The sequence below is a fragment of the Enhydra lutris genome, unplaced genomic scaffold (assembly GCF_002288905.1).
Source record: "Enhydra lutris kenyoni isolate GAN:26980312 unplaced genomic scaffold, ASM228890v2 scaffoldscaffold2, whole genome shotgun sequence".
Taxonomy (NCBI): Eukaryota; Metazoa; Chordata; class Mammalia; order Carnivora; family Mustelidae; genus Enhydra; species Enhydra lutris.
In genome coordinates, this window is record NW_019154086.1 from 77,070,996 (window position 1) to 77,096,713 (window position 25,718).

General features: G+C 35.9%; 1 protein-coding gene across 1 annotated transcript in view; it reads right to left on the reverse strand.

The window, feature by feature from the left end:
• The window catches only part of LOC111148594 (cell adhesion molecule 2), a 1,205,598-nt gene extending 1,180,121 nt beyond the window's left edge, over nucleotides 1-25,477 (reverse strand). The window contains exon 1 of the mRNA XM_022505305.1: nucleotides 24,992-25,477. Within this exon, the coding sequence (XP_022361013.1) occupies nucleotides 24,992-25,052 (61 nt within the window). The 5' untranslated portion in view covers nucleotides 25,053-25,477. The remainder of the gene's footprint in view (nucleotides 1-24,991) is intronic.
• Nucleotides 25,478-25,718: the final 241 nt, after the last annotated feature.

Here is a 25,718-nt window from a genome sequence, read left to right on the forward strand (position 1 = left end):
ACTTTAAGGTCAAAAGTTGAAATATAATGTCTATATTCTTATGACAAGAAAAATATTAAATAAGAACTATATTCACTGAAACATGTCTGTGTGAACTGATTTCTCAGGTTGCAACACTGGCAGTCTACCATGTGCTAGACACTGACCTACCCATGGAACTCACAAAGATTTCTGCATTGCAGAAAAATACTGTTTTCATCTCCTAAGAAAATGCCATCCAGTCTAATCTCTGGAAAATATGTTGCAATGAAGCACCCAAGTGGCTCAGTCGGTTGTGTGTCTGCCTTTGGCTCAGGTCGTGATCCCAAAGTCCTGGGATTGAGCCCCACATCGGACTCCCTGCTTAGTGGGGAGCCTGCTTCTCCCCTTCCTTTATTTCTCCCCCCTGCCCATGCTCACTCTCTCAAATACATAAATAAAATCTTAAAAAATTAAAAAAGAATTTTTGGCATTATTTTCCTTTTAAAATATCCTTCCAAATAAATTGACAAACAAAATAAACCCTTAGTGTTGCATTAATACAACACTGATTAGCCACAATGAAGAAACCATTTGGGAAGGTAGAAAGTCCAAAGGTGATTTAAAATGTTGGGTAACTTTTTCTACAAAAAATAATTTTTGGAAGATGACAATTGCACCTATGTATATCACACTTTCTGAATGTTCTGATGTTCAGAGTACATATTTCTCCCAGTTTACCTTCATATAGCTACAAATGTTTATATTATTTAAAGCCCCAGTGTGTTATATATACATTGAAATTGCAAGAATGAAAAATAAAAATTGTAATGCAATGCATAGGCTAATGTTTGACAGAAAAATCTTCTGGCTGCCATGTCTGAGTTGACAAGTTAAAAAGCAAAATAATATGGATTAAATGCTTTTATATCCTAGCAGGTGTCTAGTCATCAATAATATTCACTAAAGGCCATCGTGTGCAGAGCACTTCTCTTCATTTCCTAATTCCCTGCATGGCTCTCAGAAGAAAGAAAGGGAGGTAGACAATGATTTCTGACACCCTAAGAACTGTACATAGAAAAAAGCTTTTCTTGCAATGCCCAAGTATTATTTCATCAACATTCTCTGGAAGCTATCCATTGGATTTTTCATAAAATTTGTTTTAGAAGAAATTGACATCCGTGGAATTCCAGATATAATGGTAAGATTCCAAATGACTACACAGAAATAAGGAAATCTGCATTTTCAGTGAACAAAAAAATTGATGTAGATAGGAAATCTCCAAGAGAAGAAACAAACTGATTTATAGGGATTTGTTTTTAGGATGACACATACAAATCAGAAGAAGACGCACTTTCTAAAGTATCTGGTACAAAATAAAAAACTGATGAAATACCTCTTAATATCCATTTTAGCGGTCTTAGAGCACAAAAATGAAACATCAGAAAAATTTCAAGGCTTTAATATTCAAAATTCAAATAGAATATATGGAAGTGTAACTACTACATTTTAAAAGAAGTTCCATAAAGAACTTTAACTAAAGACAATCTTTTAAAAAATTGTATGCTTTGTAATTTGTATCTATATTTTAGTACAATGTAGTATCATTTCATATTTTAATGTTTGATATACTTTGAGGGCTGAATAATTAATCTATTTTATTTTAGCAGAAACTGTAATTTTGTATTGTCTATTAAGAAATTAGTTTCATGTCTTCAGACTAGTATTATTGCTTAAAATCCAGCTCAAGAACAAAGATGATATTTGATATCATATAGATATAAGCAAATTAATGTAATCCAATCCTAATCCTTTACTCAGTATATACCCACACATCTTTGCCTTTTCTGTAATATTCACTCAGTTAAAAATGCTGTATGTGTGTGAGAGAGAGACAAAATAAAAACCTAAAAATGCAATTGTTTATATGCTTGGTAGAAATATCGATCCAGGATTTTTAGCTTTATATGCCCATATTTAGTTCATCTTGATACAGACCATCTGCATAAATCATCATTGAGAAAATAGTTACTATGTGTTTAAGACACTATTTTAAAATTTATGGGTATATATTAATTTTGAAATACTAAAATGGACTCTATTTTATGGCTATATCTAGAAACACAAATTAATAATTCATTTAGTGAGAAAAAAAAGCTGGCCAATGTGCGTTTCTATGATCCTGAAAGTGATAAATCCTAAAAAGAGTTATTTTTCCACTAAGAAAATTGTCCTTTTAGGGCAACCTCAGAAAGACAAATCCACAGTATTCATATTTAGCTAAAAGTCAATAGAGAGGGGAGATATCAAATCTTGGTATCCTAAATGTACGCCTAGCATGTTAGCTACAAAACTCCAGGATGGCCATTTAACAACGGATTAAATTATTTAATGGCAGTTTAGTAGTTGTGGCTGTTCTTTACACCTTGCTTAAAACAAAATGTAAGACAGTGTGAGCAGGGTTTCCCTTGTGGTTTAAAATAATATCTTCCACTAAAATATAATTGTACCTGAAACCAGAAAGGCAAAAGAATTTGACCACCCCATAGACTTTGGCAACAGTTCCCACTAGTACATTTTTTGGCTACGTTGTTGATATTTGATTTCAATTTGTTTCTGAAACCCATCTATACAAAAGTAAGATGACTCCAGGAATATAGTTTAAAAAAAGAGAAACAGGCTCTTTGTAATACATTCCCATTTACTTGGAGGGAAGGAAGGAAAGGAGGGAAGGACAGAGGGAAGAAGGAAAAGAAAAATGGGCAAGTAGAAGCTGTCTATACTCTAATATAGAAATGCTCTTCCAGTTGTCTCCAAAGCTATTGAATATCCAAAATGCCTGAGTATCCAAAAGCATATTGCTGTTAAAACATTTTATGGTGACTTTTCTTCCAATACTTATTTACAGATTTATAAACAGTAATATACTACATTACATCCTCTCTTTTTCTTCTTACTATAGTCTTCCTTAGATTTTGATATGAAAGAAAATAATGTTATATTATTTTTAATTTTTCTGTGATTTTTTTCAAGGTTCTCCAAACTTTCTCATTAGAGTACATTTTGATCCTACAAAACACCACTGAGCCATATGCATCCAAAATTTTGAGGGCTTAATGCAAATTCTGGATTTTACATTTACATTTTTTTCACAACGTCTCTATAACTTATTAAGTGCCCATTATTTTCTGGAGATGATACCAGGAATATTACTTTGTTAATTAAGCCTCACAACACCTTGTGAGATGGATATCATACTTGCCATTTTTTAGGTGAAATACCTTAGGCTCAGAGAGGTAGAATCACTTGCTCAAAATAACACCAGCCAATGAAGACCAGAAGCCAGGGCTGTGTAATTGCAAAGACACAACATACTAACCTGTACCCTGTGGTCACGTTTCTCTAACTGCAGGTAATGAATGATACCACATAAAACATGAAACAGTGGTTGCTTCTGCTGCTGCTTAAGCGTCTGCTGCTGCTTCTTATTACACTAGAAATCCCCAAAATGAAAAGATAGAATTGAGCCTGGAAGACAGTCTCACTGAGTTACTTTCCAAAATGTGACTAAATGAATGATTTGAGAACATGCGCATGTGGGGGAAAAAAAAAAAAAAAAAAAACCACAAAAACCAAAAACCAAAAAAACCTCTTATCTGTTTATATTTTGCTGTTCATAGTAAATTAATTTGAAACACATTAATAGGGTAAGTGAGGTGATCATCACCCTGAATTATATTTCCTAATTCTGTTCTTTCCGTGGCAATTGTAAAATCCACAGGCTTAGCAATGGGTGGGAAAAAAAGGGGCGGGGGGGAGAAAGAATGTTCCCTGCAGCTGCAGCTGACTTTCTGGCAGACTCGGAAAGCAACTGTGTTGGCAGCTTAACCAGGCATCTGGGGCTGTCGGTGAATTAGTCTGAGTACTGACCTTCTAGATCGCCTATAAACACTCTGCATTTGCCTTGCTCCATAATGAAGGGAATTTAACTCTTTGTATGATTATGATTAGAGGTTATTATGAAATGTTCTCTAAGTTAATCAATGCAAACTTTATTTAATGACATACTTACAAAGGAAATAACATGCATTTGCTTTTCTTAAGAACGAATTCTACCTAATAAAAGTGAAATTTTGGATTAGTTACTACTTGTGCAAACTGGTTTCATGAAGAGCTGTCTCATGATTTGAAGCCCTTCAATTCTCTTACTTTATCATTAAGAGAGCACACTTTTAAATCATCCAGTAAAGATGAAAAATGCATTTATCCTTTTAGACACCAAGAAAGTATTTCACCACTTTCTATTCTAAAGTCTAGTGCCCTGCCTGGAAATTATTTCTTAATTAAAGTCTAAAGCACTCTTGGAGTAGTTTCAGAACATTATCTTTGTTTTGAGCCTTAATGAATATAAAAAACAGTTGTTTATGGTACTTAGTGTAAAATTATCTTCATTTATTGAAGTCTATTCCTGGAATGACCGAGCTTTTTCTCTCCATATAAGGCTGTTCATTTTGAATAGTTTAAGATTTTTCTTATAAGTGTTTTACAAATGAATATTTCTTCAGTGGCTCCTTTTCTAATTATATTATGTCTCTCTTTATAGAGAACAGGGTGAAAACTCATAATGCAATGAATTATCTATACATACACATGCATTTTAAAACAAATGGAATCATATAACAGGTTTATTGGCTATATACTCGTATATCAATAGTATGTCAAAATGTCAATAAGTATATGAATATACATACACATATAATACATGCAAATTTAATAACATCCTCTATCAGTAGAATTTTATAAACATAGTAGTAATTTGTTTCACCATTTTATAACACTTTTGCCTAATCAAAACATTCATTTCATGCTAAAGGCATAGTCATATCCTAACCTTTGCAAAGTATATCCATTGTTCTAACTGCTGAATTGGTTAGTCTTCAAGCTGCAAAAGACCCTGGAAATGATCCAAATCTAACACCTGACCCCTAGAGAGATGAGCTGGATCCCCAGGTGATGGGGACCCAGTGGCACAGTCATCAGAACTTTAATTCCTGATGCCCTATCCCTTGTACTTTCCATTTACACTATGCTGCCTCTGAAATAAGATTTAAATAGGGTTGAAATGAGATCATGTTGAAATCTAAAGTACAGCAGAGCTTATTTTAAACTTTCATCCAATTTTGCTATAACAGGTTTCTTATGCAGAATTTCCCCTATGGCCTATTATAATCTTTGGTTTTATTTTTTTCACATAATGCAGTTATAATTCCATGACTTCAGACAAATTTCTTATATAAAGAACAAACACACACACACACACACACACACACACACACACACACACACACCCCCTAAACTAGCAATGATAAACAGCTAACATAGGAAATACGTTAATACTTTTAAAAATGTTCTTATAACATTTTAGCATGTAAATTATCCTGCTCTGTGTTCCTTCATTGTTTTAAATGAGGAACAGCAGTTCTGTGGTTTATTTCAAGTCTAAACAAATCGCATTACAAATATACTCAAATGATCTATAATCAAATACGGGTCATGATATTTGATATTTTACTCCCATAAAAAAACAAGTGTTTTTTTGAAAAGGACTTAAAGAGTGCTACTAAATTATAACTAATCTTAACTAGGTGTATTTTAAATACAGCTGTTAATATGGTTTCTGTTCACCACAGGAAGTTGCTTAAAAATAGTCTTTTATTTAAAAAATAAATCAAGATCATTATACTGGTTCATGCACAAAAAATTATTAAACAAGTGCTTGCTAGGTAGTGTTCTAGAGACGGAGATAAAAACAGGAAACAATATTCCTGTACTCGCAGAGTTTAGTGTCTCTATGGAAAAAGAAGAATATATAAATAATAAGACAATAAGATAATTTCAGATAGTGATGCAACTGTCTTAGATAATATCAGGGCAATTACTTTAGAGTATTAGCACATTTATTTTTTTTTTAAGATTTTATTTATTTATTTCACAGGGAGAGATCACAAGTAGGCAGAGATGCAGGCAGAGAGAGAGGAGGAAGCAGGCTCCCTGCTGAGCGAAGAGCCCGATTCGGGGCTCGATCCCAGGACCCTGAGATCATGACCTGAGCCAAAGGCAGAGGCTTTAACCCACTGAGCCACCCAGGTGCCCCAAGAGTATTAGCACATTTAGTTTAATTTCTTAATGTTTAGATTACCAAACTAGAATATAACTTTTTCATTTCTAAATGCTTGTCATGCCTCTGTAATTTACACCATTTTGTTTGTTTTTAAGTAAAATGAGAAGACAATTTTTTCTCTACAAGTGACTTTATTCTCCTATAAAAGTTTTTATTTTAGAGGTTTGGATGAGTAAAGGTGGTTCTCTGAACTTTCAAGTTCTCCCCAGTTTTAAAAATTTTGGTTTGAAAGAAGCAACTGTCCCTTTAGAACACCTGCTGATTGACATACTAGGATTTAAATGTAGAGACTGCTTTTGAAAGTGTCGTTTTGTTTTGAAGTCAATATCTCATGAAAACAAATCAATGCTTAAACCATTGTTTTGTTTTTAAGAACTGTTCTGTTGTGGTGCATTTCCCAGTTTCACCTCCGCTTATATGTAGCCAGTAATAAAACACTTTCTGAAAAGTTGACAATTTGTAAACTGCAAAGCCACAATAGAGAGCACTTCTGGACCTGATCTGCAAAATGCAACTGCTTTCTAATTATTGCCTTCCATCTTTCATATTAATACCAATGTAACAAGACCAGAGTATTAATCTTTCTTTTTTAAAGATTTTTTTATTTATTCATTTGACAGAGAGAGAGAGAGAGATCACAAGTAGGCAGAGAGGCAGGCAGAGAGAAGAGGAAGCAGGCTCACTGCTGAGCAGAGAGCCCGATGTGGAGCTCGATCCCAGGACCCTGAGATCATGACCTGAGCTGAAGGCAGAGGCTTAACCCACTGAGCCACCCAGGTGCCCCATAGAGTATTAATCTTAAGACATATTAGATCTCAACACAAAAAGAACTAGAGGAGTTATATTTAGAACATTTTCAGTTTGTTATAAGGTGTACATGAGAGTGTATTAAGTTTGTGGTAAGATATTCCCCCAAAGCTTATTCACTGGTGTTATTTTTGATCATATGTGATTAATATTAATTATACTTACCTGTTACAGTGTTAGAAGTTTTCATTATTTGTTCCATCTCACTACAGGTAGGCCCTGGGTATGATGCACTAAAGATTATCTGCAATTCTTACTTAGTTCTATTCTAATCTGTTTCACCATGTACGATGTCTGTATCCACTGGGTCCATAAAAATTTGATTTGTTGATATTAACTATAACTTTATATCAAGCCTCATTTGGAGATTCTTTTGAAAAGAGACATATGCTTAAAGCTACAAAAGATCTACATCCACTCTCTCCACTATACTGTTGCTTTTATTCTCATAACAATCACTTTCTCACCTATTCTGCTATCCTGTTCTGATAGCAAAATAAATCCAGAAATCCCTTACTTATTGTTGTTTTTCTTTAGTCTACCTTTTAAAGTGAAAAACCACCTTTAGATCCATGAGATATAAATCTTTCATCGTGATAAAATGTGGCAAGATGAAAAGGAACCTCTACAGAAGTTTCCAAAGGAGCATTTGGAAAGATAAGATGAGGGTCTTTGAAAAAAATGACATGCTAAGTAATCTGTTTGCTGTCACTGATTACTAATAGTCAATGGCCGATGCTACATTGCCTGATTAATCTTCATCGAAAAATAATTTTAAAAAGACCTCTTTTTCTAATATCAGCTTTCCAAGAAATAAGAAATGATGAAAAATGCATGGAATAGTTTTGGTATTAGTTTTGGAGCTTCAGTCCAAGGAAAAATTATACTGCCAGAAATGAGTTACTCTCTTCCCTTCTGATTTTACTTCTAAAATAATAAACAGTCATCAAAGTTACAATATACATTTTTTGTATTTTTGATATTTAAGAAATAAACCATAGACTTTTTATATTCTAGAAGGAAAATAATTTTGAAATATATTCACTGAGGGTTTAGGTATTTTTCACCAAATATGCTTTATTTGAAGTATGGTATATTTTTAAAATAGGCTATCTAAAAAGCATTGGGCCTGATGACAGTGTCATTTAGCTTTCCATAGTGTAAATCTAGTAACTGACATATTAAGGTTGAATATCTTCTTACCAGTATCACTGCTAGAATGTCAACTTTCAAAAAGTAGATTATTCATTGTCATAAAAACACTGTATAATTTTGAGCATGTAGATACGGAAACCTATGATTGTCTTTCATAAATTCTTTGTCTAGTCAAAGCTTTACTCCCATAATGATAGTATCAAAAAGCTAGATAGGATTTTTGTAGTAAAAACAATGAAAACTGAAAACATAAATACTGACTTTGGTATGATCTTAATTTTTTATCTATTTATTGTTTGATTTCTTCACACTTTAAGGTGGTGGCAGTATACAATGGGATTTAGCTAATCCTTCTTAGGAAAACTGATAGAAAAACCAAGACATTCCTCATGTATGAATAAGCTCAGTTCCCTTATACAGTTCCCCCATTCTGAACTCTTACTTGGTAAGTGTTTACTTACTGGCATTTATCCTAACACTCAGGACTTCCATTTTATTTCACTGGGCCAGAAGGCCAGACATAAGTACAGAAGTCTAAAACACTTTCACTTAGGTTTATTAGTCTAGAAGATGTTCATCTCGGAGATTATCTCTGCACTGTAAGATGACATACCATGGAACCATTCTGAAATTCCATATTGATTCTGTCTTTTACAGATAAAAGATTTGTGAGATAACAGAAAACACAAAGAGTTTTCTAAATAACATTCACTTTTCTATTAAGATAAAACTTAAATGTTTTATAATGTAAATAGCAGCAAGGAGGATTTATTACATCAGAAATAAAGAACATAAATTACTTTTGTCCCCAGTCAAAATGACAGAACTGTGATTCCACGAAGAGGCACATGGGTAGAACTCTTGAAGAACTTCAGCGTTATTTTATATCCAGGTTTTCATTGGAGAATAAGTTATGTGATATACTCTTCTCCAAAGGTATCGTAAAGTCATAAGAAACATAAGTTACACGTTTGTATATGAGATGTTATTTAATGGAAAAAAGTTGTAATTCTCTTGTTTTCTCTTATCTGCATTTCCTAAACCTAAAAGTATCTGAAGCTGTAATTCTTACCAAGAAAATATACCTCAGAGACACCAGTGTACTAATTATACATGGACAGTGGAAGAGCTTTTTTGTTACTTAGTTTGAAGTAAGTGTGCTATTTTATTTTGGACTACTGGATACCTCAAGATCATTGGAAGGCATAGCTAACTTAATGCTATCCTGAAACATGAAAATATTAACTGACAGCCTAACTGAGGTCAGTTTTCTTACAGAAAAGTAAATTAAGCAAACAATTTCTCTACAAGGAAAATTTTCTTATTGCTTTTGTTTAAAGGCTTAATTAAATTTTCAAATAATGAAAATGTTTTTCTTGAGCTTATATATTTTATGACATTTTTATGTTTCAATATTTCAATAATGAAATATATTTCATTTCAAATAATGAAAATGTTTTCCTTGAGCTTATATATTTTATTGCATTTTTATATTAAATCGACTCAATCTGAATAAAATTTTACCACTTTAAATTCTGACTCAATTAATAGTAAGAATTTTGGCAAGGGAAATAGCCAAGTACAAAACATTTAAAAATACATAATGACATAAATACCTGATGATTTCAGGTTATCTTAAATGTTAAAGAAAGAGAAGTTGTACACTATGATAAAGGTTACTACTTAGGAAGAAAGTTTTTTCTGCTTTATGAAAATATTGCTGAAAACAAAATATAAGATCAATATAAACTTAGTTGGTTAATAAGAAGTAATGCTACTAGGTGACTGTATCTTACCTCGTGCACTTATTGTATGAAATTGTTTAATGAATCAAAAACAGGACGAAAGAAGTCACCGAGACACAAAGATGACAGAACAGCACCACCTAGTTCTCTACGTAAAAGTTTCCAAATATGCATGCATCTCCTACTTACTTGGGAAAACTGAATATATTCTCAGAATAAATCATTTAACATGAAACTACACTCTTGCAAATTATCACCTGCAACAGAGCATTTACTTGAATTGCTTTAATTTTAAAGTTTCCTTTAAAAGAAAAAGAAAGCAAAATTAAAGATAATCGTTTAGCTGAGGTTTTTTAGCTGTGCATTGTACTGTTTTCTGTAACCCAGATAAATAAGTCTCTAAGTAGAATAACTGTACATGCTTGACCACCACCATTATGCTTTCCATAGTATATATCATTTTGTTTACCCTATCTACTACAAGATGTATATCATCTACTCCGGGGACACCAATGGGCAATAAATAATAATACAAAAATGCCATACAGTCTGTTAGAAATATGACATCATTTGGATGTTGAGGTCATCAGTCAAAGCTAAATACTAAAAGAAATGATATAAAGATATCGAGAATACTTGTAGCCCACTCATGTTATTTTACATATTTTAACAGTTCACATAATTGTATATAGAATTCATTTTATTTTTAAAGTCTTTAGGTGGTATTCTCATCTCTTCTCCAGTTTTGTTTACCAGTTGTTCTTATTTCAATCATATTCAGGGCAGTTTGAGCAGGAGGAAAGATTTCAAGAACAACATTGACTCAGCAGTCACGAAAAGCATAGGTTTTAATCAGGCACAATGTAGTATTGTAATATAAGCAAGGGACGGAGTTTTAATATATATGACACAGTACAAGGAGCATTGTTTCTGGATAGAACACTTTAAAAATGTTTTCCCTGAGGCATCAGCAGCTCTTTAAATGACTGTCGCTGGTAACATCAGAATTGCTCAAGCAGAACTTCAGCTCTAAAAAACTAAATATTGTTGCTTGTTACATAGATCCTTCTCACAGACCTCTTCTTCCCTACATTCCCTCTGCTGACCTGGTCATCTACTGTTCTGGCCCACTGAGTCTTTATGAAATTAAATGAATCATCCTCTTGAACAAATTGGTTAGAATAGAGCATGCTTGAATATTTCTTGTTCACTTGTCAGCTTCTTTCAAGTTGTATTAATAAAAAAAAGGAAGAAACTGGAATCATACTGAGAATGTTTTCAGGATAAACGACTGGAGAAAATGAGAGCTCTTTAACCCAACCTTAAATAAAAAATGTTAAAAGCTCAGTGAGGTTTATAGTACTACTATTAAATCAGTGATTTCATATTTTCATGGATATATCCACATTATGTAGCCACTGAAAACATATTACTATAAAAATGGAATTTTTATTTCAGAAAATAAGCTAGGGTGTTGATTTTTGGGTTTATCCAGTGTCTCAGCTACTAGACTATAAACTCCATGAGGGTAGAAACAACTTCCACCTTGTTCCCTTGTATATCTGGCATTTACTACACTGACATCAGGTAGGTATTTGTTGAAAAATGAATCAGTGCGTGAGTAAGTTATGCTTGAGAAAACCAAAGACTATGAAGAATAAAACGATTATAAAAATTTACACATGCACACATTAAATGCAAAAAAAATTTATACAAAATCAATATATTGTACATATCACAATAAATCAATATATTTATTATTCTTTAATAATAAAAATGACTAATGGCATGAGCACTGGGTATTGTATGTAAGTGAAGAATCACTGAATTCTACTCCTGAAACCAATATTGTGCTGTATGTTAACTAATTAGAATTTAAATAAAAATTTTAAAAGAAAAAATGAAATAAATGACTAATGGCAACAATTTACTAATTTCTGAAGTTGATCTATAGATGTAATTCATGAGAAAAGCAAGTATGACCCAAGGTCAGGCTATGACTACAAAATTAATTTATAAAGCTTACTGACAGATATAGAAAGCTCTGAAATTTATGTATCAGAATAGAAATCTCTTTACATGTGTAAAATCTTTAAATACTGAATAATGCATGGGTAAATATAAAAATTAAATTTTAGTAAAAACTATTTTAAGAATTCATGGTTAATGTTACACTGTGTTACAAAATATCTTTAGGTGAAAGTTGAAAAGAAATATGCCATTTCTGCAGTTCTCAATCATCCATTAGATTCTTCTATAATACGTCACCAAAGAATGAATGTGGTTCCATTTTTTCAGTCTACAGAAGAAACCAAGCTACAGAAGTAATATTAAGCATCTGACTCTTGATTTGGGCTTGGGCCATGATCTCAGGGTTGTGAGATCAATCCCTGCTTCGGGCTCACACTGGGCACTGATCCTACTTAATATTCTCTCTTCTCATCTACCTCCTGCCCCCAAAAAGGAACTTGTTCATGGTGTCTAAAATAGTGCCATGGCTTGGAGGAGAACTGAGGTCTTTTGAATCCTACCATTATGTCTTGCTGCTGCAGGGGACATCCAAAATTCAAAGTCCAAAATAGTCCAGTGATATTTCCTCCCTCTACAGAATAGAGAACTCTCACTACAAAAGAAAAGACACCCACCTGCCAGGCCAGCCTCATTACAGCTTCCACACTAACTGTAGTTTGTCATGGCTGCTATTTGTGTTCTACTCAAGGATTAGGGCTGTGTATTAGTGCCTTTTCCTCTATCACCAACTTACTCCCATTCTCATTTAGTAAACCAAGATGATATGAAGGTTTTAGGAGGAAATATCCTTAATATCTGATCAAGTTTACTGTTAGTATATAAGACCATCATTAAATGATAAAGATTGTCTTCCCAACTTGTCCACACCCATCCATTGAATACGGTTGTTGTATTACAAAATATACTTTCATGCTGTCCTATCCATCAAGGATAATCTGTTCTGCTTTGTTGGTAGTCTGTATTTGTGTAGCCAGTAAATTTGGGTAAAGCAAAACGAAGATTTAAAGTAAATCTGACCTTACTGACCTCTACTGGATCTCTAAAACACCTCAAATTTATCCCTGTATCAATACCTTTATCTTAGCTATTCCATGCAAGTGAAAAGATGCGGAGAACTGAAGTTTCAAAATACCACTAGTCTTACCTCATCTGTAGCATTTCTATGTTTAAAAAAAAAAAAATGTAAGCCAGTGGACATGAAACTATCATCTATAAATTTTATTTGACCTTTAAAAATAGATTTGTAATTGTTACTGAAGACACTTCTTTTTCATGCTAGTTAGCATCAAATCTTTCTATAAAGATGATGCACTTGGTGTAGTATTCTTTTGAAGAATATAAGGGATATTGTTTTTAATTTGGTGACTCTGGACAAAAATGTTGTTCTGAAGTACTTTTGTTACTATACCAAATTAAAAATTCACTTTCTGAGTGGGTCATTATGTCAGAATCTGTTGAGAAATATGAAGGTGTAATTCTTCCTCACATTTCCAGTGTTTGACATACTAAGTAGTTACACACAAAAAATTACAGTGTCACTTCTAATCATGAAGTTATAAGAATATCCTCTATACAATGAAAATTCATCAACATCTTAAAATATTTTTGCACTATAACATAAAATATTTTGCACCATAAGTTTTTTCAACAAAAACTGCTTCCCAAACTGCCTTCCCTTTTATTCACTAGGCTCTGGAAAGTCAGTCAGCAAGGGCCAGACAGAAGCCACATTAGAAGGTTATTCTTCTGTGGCTGTTGCATCATACTGACAGTCACATTTTAACACAAAGAAGATTTTAGGTATTCACAGTAGCTATGGGAGAATATAATTCTTAATATCAGCTCCACAAAGTAGCAATAACACTTAATAAATTGAACTAGTGTAATCTACTTTGGATATTTATTTACTAAACGTGCATTTCTACATGATGATGATATAGTGATTTTGGCACCTGCCATTAGGTAAATCTTAAGTTAGCCTAGGTAATAATATCTTTTCAGATGCTCAAAGTCAAGAAACAGTCAAAAATCCAAAAGACAGCAGGAAATTGATTTTTAAAATTTGAAGAAAATCTGTATACTTTTAAGAAAAGCTACATTTCACTGGGACTTTTAAGAAAAACAACATTCTTAAAACACTTTATGTGGAAATAGAGTCACTACAAATTGTAGAAAGCCTTTTCTCCCTTGGTGTTCAGCTCCCAGTAACTATATTTAAATTCTCTTCAGAGAGCAGTTAATATTTCCATCCTACCTCCCACTGTCTTTCAAAATACTAAAAGGGAAATAAATCAAATTCAACCACAGCAAACATGTGTCCTCAATTGTGGATGTATGACTAAGCATTAAAAAAAAAAAAAAAACCCTCAAAAACCAAACAAAATAAACCCCACAATATTTAGGATTTTCTTTAAAAGGACTTTTAAATAAAATGGATGTAACTCCCCCAAATTAAATTAAGCAAAATGCACCCCGGATCTGCACTTCAGAGACTACTCAGAGAATGTTACTCCACAGCTTGGCAGTAACAAAAGCAGGTCAGTCCCCACTGATAATCTGGCAGATCAAGGTCAGTTTGTAATTCCTCTTTGTTTATATATTTATCCGGAAATACCAGCTACTCTAAAAAGAACAATAAGATGATTTGGTTTCATGTTTACCTAAAGCCATCTTCAGGAATATTTTGGGGGTGAGGGAGAGAAACCTTAAGTAAATAGAAGAGACAAGGATTTAGGAAGGCCAGAGAAAGCAGCGAGATTCAGAGTTCTGAGACAAATGTTTTCAGTGCAAATTTGAACTGCTTACCTAACTGAAAGCAATGATTCCATGTTTTTGTGAAGTATGTCATTATTTAGAATTGTTTATGTTTCTTAGTAGCCATTTTTTACCTTCTCCCTGTACATTAAATACAAATGAAAATTCATTGCAAATATTTATTCTATTCAGAATAGCGTATTGGCATTTTGGCAGTTAAAATATAAATACTTAAATATTATTTGGATCCAATTAAAGAGATGTGTCAAGATTAAATGGCTTGGAAGAGAACTAATCAATCAGTGGGATGAAAACATTAAAAAAAAAGACACAGACCAGACCTTAGATTAGGTGCTTGAAATAAAATGAAGACTAAGACCCTGTACTCTAGGGGTTCATAGTCCAGTACAGCAAACAGAGAGATAAATACCAAACATTCAAAATGCTATAATAAAAATATGCAAAGGGGTTATATAGATCATAGCATCGACAATATAAAATGCTTAGTTCTCTCATGAGCTAAGAAGACATAAAACTTCAAATAATAAAGGGCAGATGGTATTCTTTTGTCTAAACAAACACATCAGATTTTGGTCAAAATTTTTATAATTGAAAACTCCAGTAAGTTCCTAGAGACTTGTATTTTTTAAGCTATCATTAATAATAATGTTGCCTCAAATATGTAGTTGTAAAATTAAAAAAATGGTTAAAATTGTTAGTATATATCAACTTTTGCTTTTTATTGTTATAGCCATAAATAAAAGAAAAAAGTGTATTTACAAATTAAACTCAAATTTCCTGATGATATACTACTCAGAGGAATACAAGTCAAAGGGTACAGTTAATATAAGTACACTCAAACTCAGGCAATGCAGGAAAATATACTCTTTATAAATGGTAACATGTATTAAATGAGCCAATTCTTATAACCGTTCCTCCACAAATAAAGTCTTTATTTAAAAAGAAAAGTCTTTCTCTCTCTCTCTCTCTTGTGTTGAGTTCAATGTCCCTATATACTTTCACAGTTGTCCAAATTGCATCCCAATCAAAATCTGAAAAAAAAATCATGTCTCAGATTTGGCAGTGCACTGACATTTGGTAGCCCATGTGATTGCAGGCAATTAATACTATCTGAAAATCTATAGCCTCAAATAATAACCAGCATAACTTCGAGATCCCACCATAGCAAACGTGTTAATGGGCTAGTTAGGGAATAGAGTATTGATTTAGGAACAATTTTTGATTCTTATTTCGAGAGAGTGAAAGGAACAATCCCTATTCAAGATAAGGGATACACATTTTCACTCATTATTTCATTCCCAGGGCAAAGAACTATTTAGAAATAACAGATACTGTATTATGTATCACAATGGTGAATTTCATTCTGCCTTGGCAGGGTAACTAGTAAGCGCAGAATGTAACCGCTTGCTATACTGGAGTCATAGATATATAATTGCCTTCAGAAACATCCTTCTCTGAATACCACCTACACATTAATACATGACAGTGAACTTACAGCCAGACCCCTGTTCTATCCCACATGATCCTTGAAAAGGCTTTGAAATGAGGACACGTGCATAATTAAGGCACACTGAATATCACAGCACATGTAACAAACTAGAGTATTATGAATCCTTAGGGGAACCTCATAGAACTAATACATTTTCTAAAGAAAGCTGCACATGAGTAAAGAGAGCCTAAAATGCTAATTAGATCCTCTCAGTGAAAGCTATAGAAAAGTTGATTCTTGAATCCTGAAGTTGGGCACAGAATGGAACATTTGTATACAGAAAGACTGAAGAGGGGAGAAAAAAGAATTTGACATAAAAGCCTCTCAATAGATGATTTACACAATTCATGAGAAAATAAGTAATGCAAAATAAAAATATAACAGTGGGAGAATTCCAAACCTCCTGAAAGGGTTAAGTATGAGAACTGATTCTGTATTAGAAAGGGATTATGTAACAACAGAGGGAAATACTCAGCCTAGCATATGCTAATTTAGTCAGCTTTGCCAGGCGTTTCTGTGTGTGTTTGGCTGGCTGACTCACATTCCTTCCCTCTTCTTTTTGCCATTTTTTATTATGAAAGTAAGGAGGTTGAACTCTCACAAAATGCAATAATAGCAATAACAAAAACAAATAAAAGCACATTGTATGTGTTTTACTCTTGCTAAAACATTGGGGTATGCGTCATGGAGGTTGAAAGGAAAAAATCATCCAGTCTGTACGTATTCAGCATACAGGCTTTAGCAAAACTCCCTTTCTTGAACCATTCTTCACTCCCCGTTAATTACTTTTAATAGGTCTTTCAGGTTAGTAGCATGGTTGGGACTGGGGTGATATTATATTCCTGGAGAGTGCAAAGGAAGTTGAGTTACTAGTCAGACCTCAACACATAAAATAGACAGCAGTAAAGGAATGACAATTAAACGACAAGCTTATTGTACATTTTTTTATTTGCTTTTAAATACAAATATTCTAATCATCTCTCATTTCAACCTAAATCTACTAAAGATTGGAAGGCAGGGGGCATATAAGGCATGAGAATGAATGGAAGATATAGGTGTCATGGTGTTTTCCCCCGGGGGGGATATAGGACAAGCTAATGTAAAATATGAATTCATTAAGACAGTAAAAAATGTATTTTACACACTATAAATTTTAGTTCTGGATGTTTAAGTAAACCTTAAGGTAGTCACTTGCATTTTTAAAGGCAAACACTTTTAGCAAAGAAGCCAAAAATATTTCTTTATAAGAACAAATTAATTGGTTTTATAAATTACACTGAATCAGTATAACAGCTATACACTTAGCAGCTGGCAGCCTATCCTTGTCAGGAAAGGTGCTTTCTCACTCGGTTCCCAAAGATGACTTTAGGTAAACAATGAATGCACAGTCCCTGTAAATAAACCATCGTCAAATACATAAATTGTTAGGGGATCAATTTGACCAATAAAAGGACCTTTGTTTTCTTAATGTGAAGTGATTTGCACTATTTGATCATACTTAGCTTTAAGATTTTATGTTCCTCAAAGAAAATGATTCCTTATTTTTATATTCTAAATAATCCCTAATGATTTCAACATCTAGCCCCCAGAATAACTGTGACTAAACTGGGGTTTCCCATTCAGCATTCAGAGGACTGAAATATAATTTGAAGATTCAAGTAAAAACTATCTGTTGACTTAGAAAGAGTTATCCCAAATGTAGAATAATGACTGTCTTAATATTTACTTCAAAGACCTCTAAAATAGAATGTGAATAATTAATAGTTCGCTCTCTCCAAGGCAGATCCCCTTACAACCTCAGCCCTGTGTCTCTTCTGGTAGCTGTAGGGTCTCATCACTCAGTTTCATAAGCATGAAAGGAGATTCAGAATAAATGCCCAGCTCTAACAAAAATTCAGAAATTGTAAAACTTGCTTGTGTGTTTTTAAGTGGAAATGTTAATCACTGTTAAAGCCTAAGAAAAGTTATTCAAAAATACCCTTTTTAACCCTCATAAAAAGGGTAAAAGAAAGCAATTGAGTGCAAACAAAATAAACTCTTGCCTTTTCCTCACACCTCATCCCTGAGAGCCCCATAGTCTGATTACTTACTGAATTATAAAGATACCCTTCCGTCCTAAAAATAACTGTACACTTTAAATTTGTATATATGTGTATAGAAAGAGATGATTGATTGAGGGATATTTCCTTTCTGAACAATTATATCTCTGATTTTGACATTAATATTTAAGTGACACCTAATTAAGCAGAATATTTAGTTTACTAATTTTTAAACATACTACATACTTCTAAAATGATAACAATTTCGTATCTGTTTAAAGAAACCCACTGAGCACATTAACAGAACCAACTGGGCTCTATTTCTTGAGTAAAAATCAATATGCATAGTATGTTCAATTCTCTAGCAAATGGAATAAAAACAAACAAAGCAGCATTAGTTTCTATTATCTGATATGCTTCCCTGATAGGCTGCCTGTAACAATTGGTCCAGAACTATTACTTTTATTAAGGAACCTATCTGATGCGTTTGCCTGTGATAAATAATATTGTCCAGAGAGGAAATATTCTCTACTGATTTGATGTTAACAAAAATTCTACCTCATGGTGCTAAACTATACGAACATACGCTGAACAGTTTATTTCTATTTCTTTTAAAACTACTGGATTCTCATAACACAAGAAATGCTCTAATAATAATAATAATGACTCAAAACAACAACAAAGGACTTAATACTTACTTACTAAAAGAAGAGGATAACAGAATATTTCCTAGCCCAATATTTATTAGGTCCAACACATGTAAACAACTGCATAGAAATCCCATTTTTAACTTTGCTATTTATTGTCATGAAGCTGGCCTGTGTCCCTGATAGTTTGCAAGAAAATAAACTATTTCCCATGTGTCTGATGAGAGCACTGATAATTTTATTAGTATTTATTTATTATATTAATCTCCAAACAAAATATGTATTCATTCTTTCTTATGCTTTGTCATAAGCTCATATGATTAGAAATACTCTGTAGGTTATACATGGTTATAAAAAAACTGAAGGATGGTTCATGTCTACTGCAAGCTATGAAAAGACTTCCCATTTCATTCATGCCACATGACTGCTTTCCCGTGTGTTCGCCTGCCGCTGCAGAGCACATTAGGCCTGAGATGCCATTTGCATCATCACACAGCAGGGGGCTTCAGCTGCCACTGCTCTAGGTTAATCCTCACCCACCTCTTTACACAAGGAATTTGCAGAAGATGCCTTTCTTTGATACTAGAGAACTGCACTCCAAAAATGCTTGACATTTTCAAATAAAATGTTGGCAATGAACTTGTCCTTTTAAATATTTTAGGTTAAATCAGTAAATTTAAATCATGCCCTTCCTTTTTTTCATGAAATGATTTGGTGATCTGATCTAATGCAAAATATTTGGGATTTGAAATCAAGGAAAATAAAAAGAAATGGGTAGGAAAATGTCATGGCAAGAACAACTGATCAGATTATATTCATTTAAAGATGTATATCAAGAGCCACTGCTATACACTTTCCTATAAGAAAACAGTTTCCTAAACCAGTACATCCTACAAAATGTTAAAATTAACTCTTGAAGCATTATTTAACAAAGTTTCAGTGCTGACATATTATGAAGAGAAGCAACTATTTAATTCCATCAGAACTAATTAGGACGTACCTATTATTCAATCCAACACTATTTATTATGCATCTGCTAAATTAAGAATATGAGGACTGCACAAGTAACAAAGAGTCAGGGCTTGCCCTCAGGAAGCTTAAGCTTAAAAATCATTGTGCCCTGGAGTTGTTCTAAGAGGGTAAATGGTAAACCTATATCTGCCAATTCCACAAAGAATTATAACTTCACCTTCTGAGTTCAGCTTCCTCAGTTTGTGATTTCCCTTCTCCCTGATTCCTCAACCTACTCAGCCAGCTGTTACACCATGGGTGATTCTGCCAAGGATGTTTAACGAGCCTATTAAAATAAGGACTTTCTCAATAAATCTCACGGAACACACGTCAGCATTATTAAATAAAACATCAATATGATAGGTCTATTTATGTTATTAATGTACCCCTATATTCTTCATAATAAATAAACCTTGTCTTGATCTTCTGATACCCCATAGATTTCTTATTTTAAAAAGAAAATTGATATTCTCTGATGCTGATTTTAGGCCACTTTAAAATGCATGATTCAGTTTTTGTCTTCCAGTATTTCTGCACTTCCATTTGCTCTTTAAGAAATTCAAGTAATTTTTTTCTTTAAAAAAAAAAATGGCATCTCACTATTTAAATGCGGGGCAAATAGTTCTCAAGTATCTGATCCTCCAGTGGAGAAGGCAGAAAGAGACCTCTCAACTGATGCTTACTTTTGTCGTATTATGCTCCCACAGTTCTAATAGTTGTAGAAATGGGGGAAAGACAATGAAGTAAGCTTCCATACTTCCATATCTTGATAGAAAATTAGCCCAGAAACTCCTTATATTTGCAGGGAGATTTTCTTAATTACTAAGTGTCTGGGGTTTGACTGTTTAAATCGTAGTCATTGGCTCTTATGTACAGATTCTACTTTTCCAAGTTTTAGCTGTTAATCAAAAATGGGAGGAATGCAGGAACTGCATTCAGCATAAGAAATTAGCTTGACAAGACTAAGATTATTACATGTTGAAGGACATGAATGGGAGAGATGTGCTTTTAGGAAGTATTAAGTTATCAGTATTTTATTAAGTGTATGTAGGTGTATTTTGTACTTCATAGTGTACTTTCTAAAAATGTAAGGGGAGGTTCATGTAATACACCAAGGCTAGTAATAATATGTATGTCCAATTGACCTTCAAAGTAAATCATTTACCAAAATGTCTCATGGAAAACAAGACAACACCAAACCAAACCCTGAAGTCCCAGTATTTGTGCTGGATGTGTTTTCCTGTAAGATTAACTCTAAAAAGGAAACAAAGTTCTCAACAAAATCTGTATGCATGTCTATTTTCTGGTTATATTTTGTCCTTTCTTTCTTGCCCTTTCTAGGACTGTTTTCTTGTGCTAAACAAGACAGTCTCCATCTTTGCAGTGCTCCCTCAGGCATGGAAAGGGGATACAGCATCTGCCAGGGTAAGCAATTGGACTGGATCTACTCTGTAACCAAGAGAGGTTTTAGTTACAGGTGGCAAGCTTTTGCACGCCTCCTTCTAAAGAAATTCATTCCTCTAAACTGTTCCTTACCCTTATTCCAGATTTTTCCTCTGTCTATGATGGAGGAAAATAAGAAAGCATGCCCCATAAAGTAACACTGAGGCAAATTTTGTTATCTAAGTAGTCTACATTCCAAGTTGTGCTTTGTTCAGAAACATGTTTATTTTCCATCTAATGATCCATCTCCATTTCCCAAGAATCCACTGAAGACAAGCTGGTAGATTTGTAAAATATAACTATTTAAGACTTTTTTTTTTTTTTGAACTTACTTTATCAGTGACTTGATTCTTACCACTAGTTCATTAACTCTATATTAACAAGCCAAAAGGTTGGCTTTGCTTCCCAGAAAAAGCAAAATATTGGTGACAATGTAAAACACAGAGAAGATACGTTCAAATGAGTCTTCTTGTCTAAAATAAGGCATAGTGCAAGAAAGGGGACAATAATACAAAGGATAAATAAATTGATTATAGTATTCCTTAAGTGATAGAATACGACTATAGTTCTGATAAAGCTAAAATTGAGAAGCTGTAGACTGCCTATAGCATTTGCCTAGTCATAACTACTAGCAAGCAGAACAGACTCCTTCCAGCCAGTATCAGTTGCTCACTAGTTCCCCCGCCACCCTTCTCTCCCTGCACATAGAAAGGAAAGATCTGCTAAGTATTTAATCTGTGTCCAGGAAATAAAGCTTTCATTTTACAACCTAACCAAGTCCTAATAAAACAGTAGGGTGGTGCGAGAAACACAAACCTGAACCCTGAAGCAATGTTTTTAGCCAAGAGTAAGACAAGGAAAGCATGAGCAATTTGTTTGAGCAGGAACTGACAATATCAGCAAAGTGTGATGTGTCTATGGAGCAGTGTTTGATAAATGTGAGGCAGCCATAAACATGAGAAGACAATCTAGTGATGCTCTGTGCCCCCCTCCCCCCGTAGTTTTTTCTTTCTTTCTTTTTTTTTTTTCTTTAAATCCTCTTCTCTCCTTTGGTGTATTAATATGGCCCGATCTAAGATGCTCATAAGTACACAGAGATTGATGGGTTGGGGCTCTTTCCCTGGTTGCTGTATAGGATGCTTATTTATTTATTATATTTGGACCTGATGCTAGTGCTGCTGTTGGTTGCAGTGGTGCATTTCCTCTGGCATACCCACACCCCTTCCACCACCACTTCTAGTCTGCTGTGAATAGCAGCACTTTTTTAGTAATTAGTTTACATACTTAATAAAAGAGACCCATGTCCTTAATAAAAGAGAATGCAGCTGATGGAATCTCTCTGGGTAGAGAAAGAGTAAATCCTCTTCCAGGCTAAGAGAGAATGAGACACCAGCAGACAATTATTTTGCAGTGCACTGAACAGACAATTCACGGGAAATGTTGAAGGCAGAGAGGAGGTGACCCCCAAGTGCAGTCCATTGCCCACATGTTCTATAATAAATAATCTTCTCACACCAGCCCAGCAGTGAGTGCAGTGACGTGCCGGGGCCAGCACACACAGATTGGCAGGGAAAACACATCCAGCAGTGTCGAATTTTCATTGCAATCACCAAATTAACTGATTTCCCCACATCACACTCCCACTACCAGACGTGGAGCGCGCTCGCGCGCGCACGCACATACAGACACAGATAGACACACACGCAGAGCTGAGAAATGCAAGTTACTGAGAGGTGAAATGGGGTATCTAGGAGCACGTTTCAGTCTGGATTAGAAACCTAAAGTAATGTGTCAGCCACCCGGGTTACTTGTGAGAGGGTGGGGGTCTGAACGGTAGGAAATGGGACTAGGCAGCGTAAGCAGGAAGAAGGCTGTCTGCTTTCTCAGGGATTCTGGCACATGACATATCCGAAATTTACATACAACATAAAACACATAAGATATTGTAAGAAATATCTTTGCAAGGTCAGTTAGTTAATTCAGAAGAATTCTGTCCACTACCTCTTCTTTCACATTCATAAATATACATAAATAAAATACATCCCAGTCTATATCCTGGAAGATAGGAGACAGGATGCATTCCAAGAACTTGCTGAAAGATGGTTCATTGACCTCATTTAAATCCTCCGAAGGCCGATTGGGTTTTGCACGCCTGTGGGTCTACTTGTGACTTACTTCCAGATTCCTTTTACCCAGGGACAAATAAATTTGATCAACTTATCTTTCTCACAAGTACAGAAATGATGACAGAGGGGTTAGAGGTGGGCAAAGATTTATCAAGAAATTAAGAGTCACCTAGCTTTAAAAATCCGATCGACCATCATTTCACATCCATCCTTCCTGTATCTCACACTCAAGCCATATCCCTATATTCCTACTCTCTTAAAAGCAACAATTTTCTGCCTTACAGCCTCTGCCCACCCAGACCTAGCATGCCGCCTCTGCCTCAACCACCACCCGAAGTGTGCTCTCCTCATGCACTCCTACTCCATACATTGCCATTCATTTCATAACCAGCGTCGTCCTCCCATTCCACACAGACCCCTCCTCCCTCCTCCAAGAGAGGGTCTGAGGAAAAGTGCACCCCAGTTCCCTAGCCACTCCGCATCCAAACCCAGTGATTTGCATAATAACAGTGTTTTGTGCGATTTCCCTCCACTGCGGTCGCAGGGGTTCTTGCATTTCACGTGAAAGGATAATATTAATTACGAAAAGAAGCGGCAGAGAGCAGAGCGGAAGGAGAGGTAAGGGAATCCAAGCGAAAATCCCTTAGCAGTAAAGTAACTGCTTAGGTGCATATATTTCTTTGCTTAAAGAAAAAGAAAAGAAAGAAAGAAGGAAAGAAGAGCAAAAGAAAAGAAAACTACACAGACTAATTAATAATAATAAAAAAAAGGTTTGTTGATAAAGTGGCTTTGGATGTTTTAATTTTTCCTTTCCCCTTTCCTTTTTTATTTTTTTTTATTTCGTGATTTATTCTTTCTCTCCCCCCCCCCCTTTTTCGTTCTCCCTCTCTTTTTCTTTTCTTTCTTTCTTTCTTTCTTTTTTCCTTTTTATATCCCAGGCACAGTCTCCTCTCTCTTCTTAGGTGAATGACACGTCTCACAACACACCCCCCCCCCCCAACCCCGAGATGTTATTGCAATGCACACAGTGCTGCCGCTGCTGCTGTTCTCGCCGTCTCGGTAGCTCGCTCCCAGGCTCTCACTCACTTTTTAAAGATACACGGATATGATGGTGGTGGGTAGAAGGGGAAAGAGAAAGGCGACCCGAAACGGGGGGAGGGTAGACAGATGACAAGGATGGAGAGGGTCGGTCAGGAGCGTGGTGGGGGGGGGGGGGGGGGGGGGTTGGGGGGAGGGTATAATGTTCGGAGAAGGCACAAGTTGCCAGCCAAAAGGCGTGGGAGGTGGGGAGGGGGTGGCTGGCGGGGATTGAGAGTGAGAGATGTAGGAAGCTCAGGTGAATGAAAAGGCGAAAGGTGCCGCGTAAGGGGCTGACTGCTGGGAGAGCAAGGCTGAGCCAGCGCTAGAGATTCGAGGGGCTGGAGCAAACTGCCACTGCCCCCTGCCGCACCGGGGAGTAGGGGGAGGGGGTGGAAATCGCCGGGGACTGGGGGACTGAAAGGGGAGAGTGGAAATATGGGGTGGAGTGGGGATGATAGGGAATGGGCGTGAAGTTGATGCTCCCCGCGGCGGGGCGGGGATTACCTTGTAGCAGGAGCCCGCAGACACTGTAGAAGCGGAGAACGGCGCTGCGTTTCCAAATCATGGTCCCTTCTCTAATGGGTTAGGGAAGGAACGAGGGGGCAAGGAGATGCTGGTGAGTGGGACACCAGAGTGCAGGGATCCGCCGGTGTCCTCCCGGCGCCTGCTGGACGCACGGTCCCCGCCGCTGCGGTGATCGAACCCTCGGACTGGATTGGAGGCAGCAGAAGCGGCAGCTGCGAAGCACCCGCAGAATGGGGTTTCGGTGGGCGAAATAGTTTCTTCTCCTCCTCCGGCTGTGGTGCAGCCGCGACAGCCCGTCAACCAGGCACGGGTTCGGAGCCTGCCTTCCTTTCGGCGCTCACAGCAAGTCCCAGAGCCCGCCGGGGCTGCCCGAGCAGGTGGTGCAGGGATGCCGGGGTGTTGGAGAAGGTGCGGGCGAGGGCTGCAAGGAGTGGGTAGGTCACGGAAGGGAGGGGCGGGGGCAGAAGGGGAGCAAGCAAGCAGCAGCCGCCGCTCGCGCTCAGGGTGTTTCGGGGTCCTGGGAGGGGAGGTGGCAGCTGTAGAAGCAGCGGTTGTGGCGGCGACGGCGACGGCTCCCGGATGCTCGGGCTGCAGTAGCAGCAGAGGCACCCGTGGTGGCGGCGGCAGCGGCGGCAGCAGCGGCGGCGGCGGCGGCGGCGGCGGCGGCAGCGGCGGCAGCGGCGGCGGCGGCGGTGACGACGGCGGC